This window comes from Oreochromis aureus, linkage group 6 (assembly GCF_013358895.1).
Source record: "Oreochromis aureus strain Israel breed Guangdong linkage group 6, ZZ_aureus, whole genome shotgun sequence".
In the NCBI taxonomy this organism is placed as follows: domain Eukaryota; kingdom Metazoa; phylum Chordata; class Actinopteri; order Cichliformes; family Cichlidae; genus Oreochromis; species Oreochromis aureus.
Window position 1 is genome coordinate 39066122 of NC_052947.1, and position 15368 is coordinate 39081489.

The window sequence follows — 15368 nt, forward strand, 5'->3', positions numbered from 1 at the left end:
ATATTTAGGATATATTTATATATTTTCCTCCTGTGTTTTAATTTTCTTTCTGTATATCTATCAAAATAAATTAAAAAAAACATGGAAGCAGAGAAATTATGTTTTTACATGTTGGTAAAACAGCCATCAAAGAGGTAGAAGGATCATCTTTGCAGTATGTTCCTGATATTTCTATCACATCTATGATACAGAAAATATATAAATTATATATAAATTGTTGCATAAAAATCTAACACAGTGGAGGGAATGTAAGTGTTTGATTCTCTGAATTTCCCAGAGGAAGACCCCCAGACCTCGTGTTTAATGCGTCTGCTTTGTGTGTGATTGGATCACCTTGTGTGAGCTACTGAACAAACACACTTTGTCATCCGTCAACAGGAACAGCACCAGTTCAGATATGCTAAAAAGATGAGATAGAAGTCGAACTTTGTTCCTCCACATATGAGGCCGTCCCTGAGTCAGGTTTAAAGTTCAGGTCACGCAGACAGTTTCAGTATTACCTCACTGAGTGTCGCTCCCTCACTCTCTGAACTCTCTGTTCACACTGAGCTGCCTGTATCACAGGATGACCCGCTGGACTCTTCTCGCTCCCGTCCTGCTGCTCCTGCTGGGCCTGTTCATCCACAGCGCTCTCAGTCAGGAGGCCGGAGACCCAGCAAATGCACCACCCACACAAGGCCAAGCAGCTGACAGCACACAGGGAGAGGATGAAGACGCGGACTGGGGACTAGGGACCCTCCGCGGCAGCTTTGAGGCCGTCGGCGGATACTTTGACTCCATGCTGGAGTTCATGGGCGGACGTGACGGAGTGTGCCAATACCGCTGCAGATATGGTAGGTCTGCTAGGTGAACATGTGGTATTACATAGTCTGGTATAAGGCCATGTATGCATCTGTGTTTGTATTATTGTAGGGCCTTTATAATAAAAAGCATACATAAATAAAATTATTGATATTCAGCAAAGCTAGATACTTGCACTGGAAATGGTCAGAGTTTCAAATTATGAGGTCAGCAAATATAAAAGGCTTCAGGCTGCTCTAAACATTCATTTTCAGGCAGCTTTTTCTCTACTGGTGGCTCTGTATGATGTCATCCATCATCTGTGGTCTGTGACGAGCGGCAAATTAAATCCCCGATCCTGAAAAAGTTTGAAAAGCTGTGTAAAGTGTACATAACAAGAGAATGGAAGGATTTGTAAATCTCATAAACTCCTATTATATTCAGAATAGAACGTTTGAAACTGAATGTAACACATTTTTAAAGTGACAAAATGCAACATTTTGAGAATAATGTTAAGTTCATGTTAATTTGGTGGCAGGAACAGATCTCAGAAAGGTTAGCAGTTCAGCACCGGAAGCCATGCTGCTGGAACAGCTTGTGGTTTAGTGTTGTTCTGCTGAAATATGCTTGGCCTTCCCTGAAAAAGGCGTCATCCTGATGGGGGAGCATGTGTTTCTCTATAACCTGTATATACCTTTCAGTATTCATGGTGCTTTTCCAGATGTGCAAGCTGCCAGATCCAAAGCCACTGATGCACCCGAGCATCAGAGATGCAGGCTTTGGGACTGAGCACTGATGACTGAACAAACCAGACAGTCCTGTCCTCCATAGTGTGGAGGACACGGCATCCATGTTTTCTAAAAATAATGTCACATTTTGATGAATCTGACCACTGAAGAGTTTTTATTTTGGTCTCAGTCCATTTTAAACATGCTCTCTCCCAAAGAAGACAGCAGATGATTTTCAGCTTTTCCCCTTCCCTCCAGATTCTCTGAACGTTTTAATGATAATCTAAATCTTTCAAGATTTACTCTGAAATTGATCCACAGTTTGTAGGCAATCTTTTGCAGACTGACGCCCCACGTTCTTACACGTTCTTGCATGTTGGAGCGTCTCTGTCTCCGGTAGTCACCTTTGAGCAAGTAGACAACGGTCTTAAACAAACTCTGCCTCCTTTTTTGAAGCGTTAAATATTGAAAACTTGAACAAAGCTGCTCTTCACCTTTTAAAGGTGGGGCGATCGTGGCTCAAGAGTTGGGAGTTCGCCTTGTAATCGGAAGGTTGCTGGTTCGAGCCCCAGCTTGGACAGTCTCGGTCGTTGTGTCCTTGGGCAAGACACTTCACCCGTTGCCTACTGGTGGTGGTCAGAGGGCCCGGTGGCGCCAGTGTTCGGCAGCCTCGCCTCTGTCAGTGCGCCCCAGGGTGGCTGTGGCTACTATGTAGCTTGCCATCACCAGTGTGTGAATGGGTGGATGTCTGGATATGTAAAGTGCTTTGGGGTCCTTAGGGACTAGAAAGCGCTATATAAATACAGGCCATTTACCATTTTAACTGGGAGCTCTTTTAATTGTAAGAATGCCCTAAAACTGAACCCTTTATGAATACGATCATGATTCCAGTAATCCAAGTGATCATCTTATGATATTTCTAATAAACACAAATCAGCTGATTACAAATGTGCCCAGTCAGTAAGTATGTATGCACAGCTTTTGCAGATCCTCCTCTGTCACTCTGTCAGTTATCTCACCTGATAACTTCTTAATCACCTCCTTCTCTCAGAGCTAATAGGATTTATTCAGGCTGGTCTTGTAAACTCTGATATTTGTCGTGGTTGTTATCTGAGCCTGGAAATGGACTGTGAACTCTGATAGGAGAGGTTTTATGTGCTGACTGGGTCAAACATCAAGTGATGTGCAACATGTCATCTGTGTGCAAACATGGATCTATTGTAAATCCATGGGGGTATTAAACAGAGCCCAGCACAGTCCTGCTGGCCTGTTGCAAAACATGACCTACATTTTAATTAATCTCTTTATTTATTGCTATTTGTCCCTCAGGTAAAGCTCCTGTTCCTCGTTCGGGCTACCAGATGCCAGAACCAAATGGATGTAGCTCCTACTTCTTCGGTCTTCCTATTCCAGAAGGGGTAGGCCTCTTCTGTCTGTTTAGAGCAAATTTTTTATATTTAAAAAATTTATTATTTATACTGTTATAAAAAGCTGTATCCATCTTCACAAGGCGCTTATAGAGTTTGGGTGGAGGACAATCAAGGCCCCATAGAGAGTAATGAGCATTTGCTTCTAATTAGAAAAAGTGTAAGCCAGTTTCAAGAGCTGCTGGAGCTTCGTCCTCTTTAGACTTCATGTGTCTCTCTGTGAATCTTGAACGTTAGAAGCCTCTGCTCCGTTTCTACACATTTTATTTTTTCAGTAACCAGGACATGATTTTAGAAACATTGTTAGTGTGTTGCTCGTACATATCTTTGGGGGGACTGAGCTCCACACGGTGGGGCAGGCACCAAAACAGATGAACAAACAGCAAGAGAGCAAACCTTAAATTAAAAAGAGCACACATTTATGCATCAAACTCCAGGAGTGGTTTGGGTGACAGGAGAGTTTCTGAGTATTATTGGTAATAAAACAAAAATATGTGACTTTTCCATAACTGAGCTGTGCACACTTAATATTTTGTCTTATCCCTGTTCTTTACAACGCTGTGTTCATTTGTGCAGCTCGGAGGAAATCTCGTTTTGATGAAAAATTGCTTCCAGCTTGTTATGTTACTTCAGCACAGCTGGAAACAGGAGACTTGTGATTTTTACACTGTTCCCCTTAAAGCTTATTGATTCTGGGAGCTAAATGTTGCTCAGCTCTACTGAAGAAAACAACTCCTACTGTGCATCTGACGAGCGATGCATGACGCTCAGTTCAGCATTATTTATTTATTTATTGGTGTCTGCTAAAGTCTACATCTTTACTGTGTCTTCTAAGTAAAGAAGTGATGAAGTGACAGCATTTAAGACAGGAGGAAGGCTCTGTCTGCAAAGTATTATATGCACATTATATAGAAACAGGCATACACTACGTACATGCCAACACCTACTGTATATTACAGCTATTAACTAGTGGAGTTTCCATGAAGGAACAGCAAAGCAGGAGGCTGTAGGAGATGCTTTTAAAATCCAGGAGAACCTGGGAAAAACAGGAGTGTATGCAAGTAGACTGGAGGAAAAATAGGGTGAACTCCACCTTTAATGATGGCACTCCATCTAAAAGCATCTAAGGTGTTTACTAAAGAAATATTACTGTGTTTATGTAATAAAAAAGTAAACAAAAAGTACAAACAGAGGCGTAAAAATTCATCCAATGAAAAAAACATAAAACCTGATCTCAGAACAAACAACAAACCTATTTCTGATGCAGCTCCTCCTGCTAATAATGTTCAATCATTATCCAGTGTGAGGCCTGCACTTGTACACAAACACATTGATCTTTCCTGTTGTGTGTCAGATGGACATGGGCATCCCTGCCATGACTAAGTGCTGCAATCAGCTGGATATGTGTTACGACACCTGCGGCTCCAACAAGTATCGCTGCGACTCCAAGTTCCGCTGGTGCCTCCACAGCATCTGCTCAGACCTCAAGAAGAGCCTCGGCTTCGTGTCCAAAGTGGAAAGTCAGTAATATTTTCACCTTCCTTTCATGCAGTGTCATGTTCTTCTTCATGATATTTTAATCAGTGATAAGGTCTGACTGTAATCTGAGTACATCACCTTTTGTTGATCCTGTGTTTCGAATTTCTCCCCTCAGCATGTGAAACTGTAGCAGACACCTTCTTCAACACAGTGTGGACTTTAGGCTGCAGACCGTACATGAACAGCCAGAGGGCAGCATGCTACTGCCCGGGAGAGGAGAAGGACGAACTTTAGATGAACAACAGGATCTTCTGTATTTATAAAACAGCGTCAGCAGCGACCACATTCCCGGGTGATTTGCTCCGAGTTGTGGTGTTGTAAAGGTGGAGTAATTTATTAGGAAGTTCTTGCTTTTATCGTTTTTCAATTCCTTATGAAAACTGTATTTGTGTACGTGTAGTGTTGGTTTAAAACAGTCTGTAATGACACATGACGGAGTTTCAGAGGCAGTAACTGGTTCACAGCACAGCTGCTAAATGTTATTAAAAAATAAATGTAATTCTTTTATTTGATGGTGCATTACTGACAAAGTCAGCCCTTAGTTAAAGCCATAAAAATACAGGAGAACTTTTGTCTGTATGTATGTGAAGTTTCTTCCTGTTAAAAGGGAGTTTTTCCTTCCCACTGTCACCAAGTGCTTGCTCATAGGCTTTCATGCGATTGTTGGAGTTTCTTTCTAACACTGTCGGGTCTTTACCGTACAATATAAAGCGCCCTGAGGCGACTGTTGTAGAGAATTGGTGCTTTATAAATAGAACTGAGGTGAACTGAATTTCTTTTGCATTAAAAACAGTTTCAAAGATAAACAAACACTAAACCTTTTGTCGTTCCATCATTTGCTTTGCACACTGAAGGAGTGGACAGATGTTTTCACGCATGTATTAGCCAGTAGTGCTGGGTGTAACTTGCTACTGTAACCACATTACATTTTTTGGTCAGGCAGTAATATGATTCTGCATGAGCAGTGATAAATTACAGCAATGCAATCACATTACAGACACTAGTAATCAAGCAATTACGTTATCACTCACAGTGCACAGGGTCTTTAATTACCTACATATTGGACGTCAAATGTGCCTTTGTCCTTCTCTCTGGGAGGCGGCCAAAACAGTTTTAACACAAAGAGCATAACATTTATCTCAATTTTCATCTTATCTGTTTAATTTACTGATAAAGGCTCGTGTGCTGAAACACTTCAGGTCAAACACAATGCTGTGATTATAAGGGTATTTTCAATTTTATTTAAAATGTGAGTGCCTGGGAACTTTTTGATGTTTTCTTCATCTCAGGCCATTGTTAACCAGTTCCCAAGCCTCACCCAAACGTTCCCCGAACATGAACACAACTCAAGATACTCAGATTACTTCCTTTATGAAAGACCATATTCAGCATCATGTGAAAAATACAGATTAGACCTGAAGGTGGCGCTATATAAGAAGATCCTTCCACAATCAACTGTAATTTATGTTATTTAGGAACTCAACCACAAGCTGTCAGACCACGTGAAGCTACAGAGAGGATTCAGTCACCAACACCCTGCCAACTAACTGCAGAGGTCCAACCCTCCTCTGTATGTCTCATGGTGTGACTGTGCAGCTGCTGTAGGTCTGTGGACTCAGTGGCCTCTTTTAAGAAACAATTAAAAACTCATCTTTGTAGACTTGCATTTAGTCAAACACTTTTCTTTATGCTAATTTTTGTGAAGCTGTGATCCTGGTCTTGAAAGGTGCTATATAAATAAAATGTACTTACTACGTGGCCCAGTGGTTTTGTCCATATTGTGTAAATGTACAGTTAGTTATGGGTCATCAACATGCACGCCTGTTTTTGTAAGATTTCTTTATTAGTGTGACAGAGTGAATGTAAAACCGGAAACTGTACAGGCTGAAACCTTTTTAACAATGAAAATATACATTTTTCATTAACAAACTACAGTACGGCCTACAAAAAATAGTTCTCGTAATCAACTTTAAGCAAAACTCATGACATTCATAGAAGCGCAGAGCTAAAACACGAAAGCAGACCAATAATGAACTGTGCAAAAACCTTTTTCAGATGACAGTCAGGCATTAGAGGTCAGGGACAAATGTGAACAAGGCTGAAAAAATACAAAGTAAAAATCTTCACAGGACACAGACGCCTGGAAAAAGGAGAAAAATATAGTTAGCAGAGAGGATCAAACAAATTTACATCAGTATGCAGTTCATGAAAAAAGTCAATTCAACAAGAATTTTTCAGGACTTAAAAGACATGCAGCTCTTTTTCACTGAAGCTGTGCTCAATCTGTTTCCACTAAAAGCTGCTCGGCCCAAAGGTAAAACCACTGATGTCAGAGGCTCTGCTGCATGAAATCAGCACTTGCAGCCAACAGATTTCATTAAAAAAAAATTGAACCCCAGTTGTGCAAACAACTGCATGTAACCCTTTGGAAAAGTGAGCTGGTTCTCTCCGAAGGAAGAACTGGAGCCACACTGGTGCATGCAACACTACTGTGAGCAATAAACTGCACAAATATGCCGGCTGTAACAAAAGTTGATTTTTTTTTTTATTAATTTGTTAATATTTACAGACAGAAGGTTCAACAAACATTCCAATTTCAACAAATTTACATTTCTGCCAATGACTTCATGGTTCAGGCTTTAATATTACAGGAACGCTGCACGAGCGGCGCCTGATTGTTCAGACAGTGCTCAAAAACAAAGATGGAGAACCGTAACCTGCAGAATAACCTTTTAACTATGAATCATAGGAAACGTGCCAGGCTGAAGTGAAATTAGTGGAATTATCCTTTAATTGCCTTTTGAATGTACTTACTTCAGTCTATCTCAGAGATCAGGGAGTTTGCTGGCTGCATGACTTTGGAGTGAGGCAGCTGGCTCGTGTTCTTCGCCTTCTGGTTAAACGCTTCAAGCTGGAAAAATAACCAAAGAGAAAAACGATTTATGATGACACAATGATGACGGCTGTCACAACAGGAAACTCAGAGCATAAAGCAGGGAAACATTTCAAGATTATAGCAGAGATAATGTAAAACATCGCAACTGACTGAGATCAGGATTATGAAACTGAGATTCAGATGAAGTAATGATACTCAGAAAAGTATATCTAAGGTTTTAAATGACATTAATGACAGCTGTTACAGATGCAGGGCATCAGCCATGTCTTCAAATGTTTAAAATTCTAAAAATGGAAATGATTTTGGTGACATGCAACAGCGTCTGCTTATGAATATAATACATACTGACACATCTTAAGTGTCTCAGACTCTATTGGGAATTCTGCTGAAGTTGATCCTTGGACCAAAAACACACAAGAAATACTTTGAGCTTCCTACAGTTTTAGTTTTAGTAAAGAAAAAAATAAAGTAATAATCCATCCCCAGAATTAGATCTTTTTTAATTTTTTGCACAACAAAATTTAATAAAGTTATGCAAAATTTTACCACCATTCAACTAAAGGTTTCTGATTTAGAGCATCTTAAAGTATATATGGAGCATTTTAATATGTAAAATACATTCATAAGTACAGGAGATAAAACAAATTTTTAGGGCCGATAAAGCAGACAAAACATCCAGGGTGCCAATACTCTGTTCCTCTATGTCACAGATATTACATGTTTTACTCTGATACATCCAAGATACTGATGCTCACAGTGGGATTAAGAATTTCATGTGGATATCTCCTGTACTATCCTGTATGAGGGTTAAAAATCTATTTTTAAAAAAAGAAAGTAAAACAAATTTGAACCCCTTCTAACTGAAAATGTAATAATTGTCCTCAGAGTCCGGGCATTTCATTATCAACAACAACAACAAAAAAAACCTGGAAGACCTGAGCAAGGCAAATAATGGCACAACCTAACCTCTTAGCATGACATGGCCTTGAGAGCTGGCCAAACCGACTGTCCACCAACCTTTTTCCTCAGGTTCGCCTTTATTTCCTCCTCTGTTAGCTGCGGCTTCTCCTCTTTTATCTCCTCAGTGCTGGGGTCATTACCCACAGTCTTTGTGCATACCTTTGAGTCCTGTGGTGCCAGTGGTGACTTTAATGCATTATTGTGTTTCTCTAAAATACCTTTGGGATTCCTGAAATCTCCCATAAGTTCTTTGTGACCCCGTCTCCAGTTGTGTCTACCTGTGAGGCTCTGAGAGGATGCCTGCTCGGTATTGATGACTCTCAGGCAGCGAGAAACAGAGGCTGACCCATCTTGGCCTTCGCTCACAGACAGGTCCGGGTTTGGAAATGAGGCACTGTTCGTAAGAAGGCTGGGATCAGGGAGAGCCATGTTAGGTGCCACTACAGAGCCAGGAAAGTGTGGGTAAGGATGGCCGCTGGCAGAAAGAGAGGGAGGAATGTTATACTGATTATATGACCAGTAAGGATTTGTAGCACCGCTGTAGTGGCCACTCTGGGTAACAGCGAAATGTGAGTACTGAGACAAAGTGTAGTCTGGAAACGGAGAAGCAGCAGGATGAGGAAACACGGGATTTTGTGAATAAGGATAAGGAGAAAAATGTTTCGAGTCTTTTCGCTCTCTGTCCCTCAGTGTTTCTCTGCTGTTCCGTCTATCTCTGTGTTTCAGTCTCTCTCTGCTTCTTTCTCGCGAGCGGCTTCGTTCGGCCTTTCGCCGCCGTTTCAAATCTCTGCTGCGAGAGCGCCGACGGCGTGAGGGGCTTGGGCTAGAGTTTCTAGAGGCTGACCTGGAGGAAGATGAGGAAGAGGAATTTCTGTGATCTCTAAGGGAGCGTGTCTGCTGTGTCTCGTCCTCCCCTCTGCTGTCAGTCCTCCTCCTCCCTTCACTCTTCCTCACCCTCCCTTCGCTCTTCCTCCCATGCATTCTCTCCTGACTCTCGTCTGTTTTGCTGCTCCGCAGAGGAGAGCGTGACGACTTCCTGCGATCTCGGTCACGAGAGTGCTTCTGGCGGCTCTCGTGCTCCTCTCTGCTGTTCGCACGTTCGTTTTTCCTCCCACAAAGCCTCTCCTGAGTGCGGTTTGCCAGTTTGCTCAGCTCGTTCACGTCCAGGTTCCATCCCAGAGTTTTAAGAATGCTCTGCAGCTGTTCATGCTGCTCACTCACCGATGAGGTTTCTTCTTTTTCCTCTTCCTCCTCCTTCTTCTTCTTCACTGCCACCGGCGACTTTGATCGATTACTAGAGCCCAAACTGTGGTCTCTTTTGCCCTTCTTCTTCTTCTCCTCATCACCAGGTAAGAAGAGCCTCTCTCGAGTAGATGAATCAGTCTTTTTCTCTCCACTGTTGGTCTTGTTGAGGCCTGCCAGCAGGTCTCCACCGTTTGACTTGCTGTCACTGTCATCACCGAGCCCAGGAATTAGGGTACCACTCTTTAAAGGCTGGCTCTTGCTTGCCCAGTTGAGGCTTAGCCTAATGGGCTTAGTGTTTGAGAGTTGGTTCTCACTGGGTGATGTGGCTCCAGTATTTAACTGTTGGCTTTCACTGGCTTGGCTGAAGCCCATTAGCTGGACTCCACTGTCTGACTGCACACTGTCTTTGGCTTTGTTAAGTCCAGGCTGTGAAGCACTATTCCCAGTACCTTCACTGGGCTGGCTGAGGCCCTTCAGCAAGGCTCCAGTATTTAATCGTTGGCTTTCCTTTGCCTGGTTGAGGCCTGGTTCACCTTCATTGACTGTACTGAGTAGACTCTCATTTTTCTGACTGAGATCCTTCAGTGAGGATCCACTCTTCGACCGCTGGCTCTCACTTTCCCGTCCGTGGCTTAGAAGAATGGGTCTAGTTTTTGAGTGCTGGTTCTCACTAGGTAGGCTGAAGCCTGGCAGTGAGGCTCCGGTATTTAACTGTTGGCTTTCACTAGCCTGGTTGAGGTCTGTCAGCAGGGCTCCACTGCCTGCCTGCTCACTGTCACTGGCTTTGCTGAGTACTGGCTGTGAGGCACCGCTGCCAATACTCTTGCTGGGCTGGCTGAAGCCTTTCAGCGAGGCTCCAGTCTTCGACCGCTGGCTCTCACTGGCCTGGCTGAGTAACAGAATGGCTCGACTGTTTGAGCACTGGTTTTCACTGAGTGGGCTGAGACGTTCCAGTGAGGCACCACTAAACAACCGTTGGCTTTCCTTTCTCTGGGTGAGGCTTGCCTCAATGTCATTGTCCATGCTGAGTAGACTCTCACTGGGCTGTCTGAGGCCCAGCAGTGAAGCTCCACTGTTCAGCTGTTGCTTCTCAGTCCTAAAAGGTGGATCTGATTTGCTCCCCACCTCAGGGAGCTGAATGTTCAGAGGCTCCTCACCTAAAGGAAGATCCTCTCTATCATTTCTCATAATCCTGCTAAACTTTTCGATGTCAACGCCTTTGTTGAGGATGTTGAGGAAGCGCTCAAAACCCTTGTTGACATTATTTTCATCCTTTGCTGGTGAAGAAATGCTTCGGCCGAGAGGTGGCAGTGACACACCAGGGACCTGAGAAAGAGAAACAGAGATTATTGTGTTATAACTCAGAGAAGAGTAGTTAAGCATTCATCAAAGCATGTTCATCAAAGCTTCTTATTTTCCCTCTATGGTGATAAATTATCCATCCATCCATCCATCTTCATCCGCTTTATCCGAGGCCGGGTCGCGGGGGCAGCAGCCTAAGCAGAGAAGCCCAGACCTCCCTCTCCCCAGCCACCTCCTCCAGCTTATCCGGGGGAACACCAAGGCGTTCCCAGGCCAGCCGAGAGATATAATCTCTCCAGCGTGTCCTGGGTCTGCCCTGGGCCTCCTCCCGGTGGGACATGCCCGAACACCTCACCCAGGAGGCGCCCAGGAGGCATCCTTGTCAGATGCCCGAACCACCTCAACTGGCTCCTTTCGATGTGGAGGAGCAGCGGCTCTACTCTGAGCCCCTCCCGGATGGCCGAACTTCTCACCCTATCTCTAAGGGAAAGGCCAGCCACCCTTCGGAGGAAGCTCATTTCTGCCGCTTGTATCCGCGATCTCGTTCTTTCGGTCACTACCCACAGCTCGTGGCCATAGGTGAGGGTAGGGACGTAGATCGACTCGGTAAATTGAGAGCTTCGCTTTTATACTCAGCTCCCTCTTCACCACGACGGACCGGTGCAGCGTCCGCATCACTGCAGCCGCAGCACCAATCCGTCTGTCGATCTCCGGCTCCCTTCTCCCATCACTCGCGAACAAGACCCCGAGATACTTGAACTCCTCCACTTGGGGCAGGAACTCCTCCCCGACCCGGAGTGGGCACTCCACCCTTTTCCGGCTGAGAACCATGGCCTCAGATTTGGAGGTGCTGATCCTCATTCCCGCTGCTTCACACTCGGCTGCGAACCGTTCCAGTGCGAGCTGGAGGCCTTCACCTGATGAAGCCAACAGAACCACATCATCCATAAAAAGCAGAGATGAGATTCTGAGGCCACCAGGCGAAAGCCCTCCGCCACTTGGCTGCGCCTAGAAATCCTGTCCATAAAATTATGAACAGAACCGGTGACAAAGGGCAGCCCTGGCGGAGCCCATCACCCACCGAGGAACGAGTCCGACTTATTGCCGGCAATGCGAACCAAACTCTTGCAACGGTTGTATAGGGATCGAATGGCCCGTAGCAATGGGCCAGACACCCCATACTCCCGCAACACCTCCCACAGGACACCCCGAGGGACACGGTCGAATGCCTTCTCCAAGTCCACAAAACACATGTAGACTGGTTGGGCAAACTCCCGTGCACCCTCAAGTATCCTTGAGAGGATAAAGAGCTGGTCCAGTGTTCCGCGACCAGGACGAAAACCGCATTGTTCCTCCTGTATCCGAGGTTCGACTAGCGGACGATAAATTATCTGCTGGTTTTTTCAGCGATGTGGTGACGTCTTCAAATTCAGGTCAAGGATTCATTCATATAATACTGCATGTAAGTGGAGGTATGGTGTGGTTGAAATACAAAGAAAAAGTAGAAGAGCATCAACTGTACAACCTCGCCACAGTCATCCTCAGGTTTGAGCAAGTTGATGTCCACTCCTTTGTTGAGCACGCTGAGGAAGCACTCGAAACCCTTGTTGATGACGTCCTCTCTCTTAGGTGGTGATGTAACGCTTCGGCTGGAAGGAGGCCACGTGATGTCAGGGCCCTGAGAAAGGTCGGAAATTCACTTTATTGTTGAACCAGCAGATTTGTGGTGAGAAGCTCAGATGCTGTCATAAAAAGGATAATTACACGCTGCCATGATCCAGATCTCAGGTAAACACATCTGAAATTGTTCTCAGCACTTCTAAATCATCAGCCACTCAAAAAGATAAATGGCCATATTTCAGCGTTTTATAGCACATTAATAATGTTAAGACAAAAGATAACATTAGCATTTACTACTTCATTGCCATGACACAACAGAAAGACTGTCAACTGCTGGATCAACAACATAAGAACTGTACAGTAACAACAGGAGGTTATTCCAGTGTTACAGAGGCACCTTGAACGCCTTCGTCATACACAAACACCACAAACACATTGTAATTCGGGGGAAAACACTGTTATTCACACACATCCACCCGAAATGTTTGTTATAAATCACTTCAGCCGTGAGCGCTTTGTGTGGCACGATGAGGCTGTGCCATCAGAGGAAAGCAGTGCCATGTGGCATCTATGTGAAATATTATAGTTATAGAACACAAACGAATATCTGAATTATAGAAAAAAAAAAAGGATTTGTCAAAGTCAAAGTGACTACTGACTAATAAATTCTAGTGAGTTAGTTCTTTGAATCTGTTAAGTCTAACACTATAATATGATGCGTCTCCTGTGTTGCTGCTTCTCTCCTTTAAGAACACCCTTGTCATTTTTTATTTTTAAAATTACATATTACAAACCTGTTCGCTGTAAGGTGGTAAAACAGTGTGTCTCTTCTTCATTAGAGCCTTCACTCTGAGCTTCAGAGGATGCTGTTCCTGCAGCACACCACCTTTGCTCCGGCAGGAAGAGCTCCTTCTCTCTCTGGCTAACTGCACCTGAATAATAGAAAAAGAAAGCTCTACAGATGAACGAGATTTTTGAAATTGTGACACTGAGTCACTACGAGTCTACAAGTGAGGTGGTTTCATTTCTTTTATTTTATAACAGGCATTGTGTTTTTTAGCACTGAAAATCTCGTGTAGATATTTCCTGTACAAAAAAAAAAATAATGCAAAAATTCTATGTACCCAACTCAGAAAGTATTTATAATATGAAGGTCATATTTTTTGTTATCCAAATGAACAGAAACAAAAGAACAAAAACATCTGATTCTAAGGGGATCAAGTGGGTCGTGCAAAAAAAGAAACGCACTTTACTCTGAGAGTCTATTCAGTGCTCCTCACCTTTGAGAAATAGCTGAGATATTGTCGCTGCATCAGAATCTCCTTCACTCTGTCTCTTAGAGTTTGACCTACACACATAGCCGGCTGCTTGTCACCAGAAACACCTGGTGGTGTCTCCACAAACTGCGTTTTCATGGCGAGGGTAGCTTTCTTGTGCATAATTCTCTCCTCCATCTCTCTGAGGAGCTGCTGCTTTCTTGCTAGCTCTACATCCTCTTCACTGTATGGCAGCGGCTCTCCATCCGGGTCCTCCACCTCTGGGACTTTACTATGAACATGATGAGATGAAGGACTGAGCTCTTTCCACCTCACATCACTCCTTTGTGGTTCAGGAACAGTATATCTCGAGTGTTCATGGTAAGTGTCCCAGTCTCTGTGACCTCTGGAGGCATTCCCCATGCTGTGGCAGCTTGGCTCCAGAAGTCTCTGGAGTCTGTGGACAGCATCTTTCCACTCACGTTGATTCATTCTGCAGTCCAAGTGTCTAAAGCAGAAACAGTAAGTAAGAAATATGCAGCAAGTATGGGTAAAAGTAGATGTGTATGTATATTGTGGAACCATTACCTCCTCACATAATGTAAACACAAAGACATAAAGGCTATTTTGGAACCAGCATCGAGCTTTCATGCTTTCTTTATACTTATTTCACAGTTCCACAGCAAAACCCTCAGCGTTAGCTTACATGAAAGCTCCTAATGAGCAAACACAGAGCCAACCAAAGTAACCAAGTAACAACCAAACCCGGCAGCCGTCACATTACAGCAGCTACTCGTTAACGTGTGGATAGTCGGTGTAACAGACTGAAAGGTGTTTACACAACTTAGCATCATTGCTGAAGAAAAAAAAAAGACTGGTAACCTACTATTGCCGGGCAAACGAGAGCTTCGTCTTTTACATCGTGGAAAGATATTTCATTTTTAAACTGGGAGCCACACGGACGAAGGACGGTGAAACTCCAACATTAGAGACGTTTCGGCAGAAAAAAATGGAAACCATTAAAGCTAAACAAGCTTCTAGTGTTAACAGAAAGAGGCCATTACTGATCACACTGCTTCGGTGGTGTAGGTGAGTGAAATGTAACAGCAGCGCCCCCTGCAGGACAGAGTACTGACACTGCAGGAGAAAAACAAGGGTGTTCGTAAGCCACCCCCCCCCCCCCCAATTTCCTGGGCTTGTTCTCATGTTCAGTCTACATTTGCAAATAATTATCATTTTAAAAATTACATTTACTTATCAACTAAAACTATTTATAAAAATAAATGCATTTAGAAGCAAAAACATTTCCCTATCGCTGTTTAAAGATTGATTTTCAGAGGAATTAACTGACAGCTAGTCCGCACCTTTTAGCGGTTTGTAAATGCTCTCTACATCACTTATTTTTAAAAATTCTTTAACTATGACGATGTAATGAACCATTAATCCTGAGATTAAACCTGAGATGTCTTAGAGAAAAAACTGCAGTTGCAACATGCCTTTTTCTTCACTCAGTATATTTCCTTTCATTATATACACAATTCATTCATGAGGGTCTGAAGCCTAAAAGCTCTGATTTGACCTTTTCTGTTTGAAGTTAATATTTTGCTTCAAAGCA

General features: G+C 43.5%; 2 protein-coding genes across 2 annotated transcripts; one reads left to right on the top strand and one right to left on the bottom strand.

Annotated features, from left to right (window-relative positions):
• The first annotated feature begins 485 nt into the window (after window positions 1-485).
• On the top strand, window positions 486-5284 carry LOC116320262 (group XIIB secretory phospholipase A2-like protein). Its single transcript, XM_031739827.2, has 4 exons — window positions 486-833; window positions 2838-2926; window positions 4290-4455; window positions 4590-5284. Exons 1-4 carry the CDS (start codon window positions 566-568, stop codon window positions 4706-4708), a joined length of 642 nt encoding a protein of 213 aa, XP_031595687.1. The 5' UTR covers window positions 486-565; the 3' UTR covers window positions 4709-5284.
• Window positions 5285-6304: 1020 nt separating this feature from the next.
• On the bottom strand, window positions 6305-15368 carry LOC116320259. Its single transcript, XM_031739825.2, has 7 exons — window positions 14640-15368; window positions 13778-14261; window positions 13292-13429; window positions 12403-12555; window positions 8388-10901; window positions 7289-7385; window positions 6305-6614 (listed from the first exon to the last, which is right to left on the bottom strand). Exons 2-6 carry the CDS (start codon window positions 14243-14245, stop codon window positions 7290-7292), a joined length of 3369 nt encoding a protein of 1122 aa, XP_031595685.1. The 5' UTR covers window positions 14246-14261; window positions 14640-15368; the 3' UTR covers window positions 6305-6614; window position 7289.

Excerpts from the sequence above, each read along its gene's own strand:
- LOC116320259 (XM_031739825.2), bottom strand. The coding sequence starts at position 14,245 with ATGAATCAACGTGAGTGGAAAGATGCTGTCCACAGACTCCAGAGACTT. Across the intron at positions 13,430-13,777 it reads ATCTCAGCTATTTCTCAAAG|GTGCAGTTAGCCAGAGAGAG; the intron begins GTGAGGAGCACT and ends TCTATTATTCAG. Across the intron at positions 10,902-12,402 it reads CTGAGGATGACTGTGGCGAG|GTCCCTGGTGTGTCACTGCC; the intron begins GTTGTACAGTTG and ends TCTCTTTCTCAG.
- LOC116320262 (XM_031739827.2), top strand. The coding sequence starts at position 566 with ATGACCCGCTGGACTCTTCTCGCTCCCGTCCTGCTGCTCCTGCTGGGC. Across the intron at positions 834-2,837 it reads CCAATACCGCTGCAGATATG|GTAAAGCTCCTGTTCCTCGT; the intron begins GTAGGTCTGCTA and ends TTTGTCCCTCAG. Across the intron at positions 4,456-4,589 it reads CTTCGTGTCCAAAGTGGAAA|CATGTGAAACTGTAGCAGAC; the intron begins GTCAGTAATATT and ends TTCTCCCCTCAG.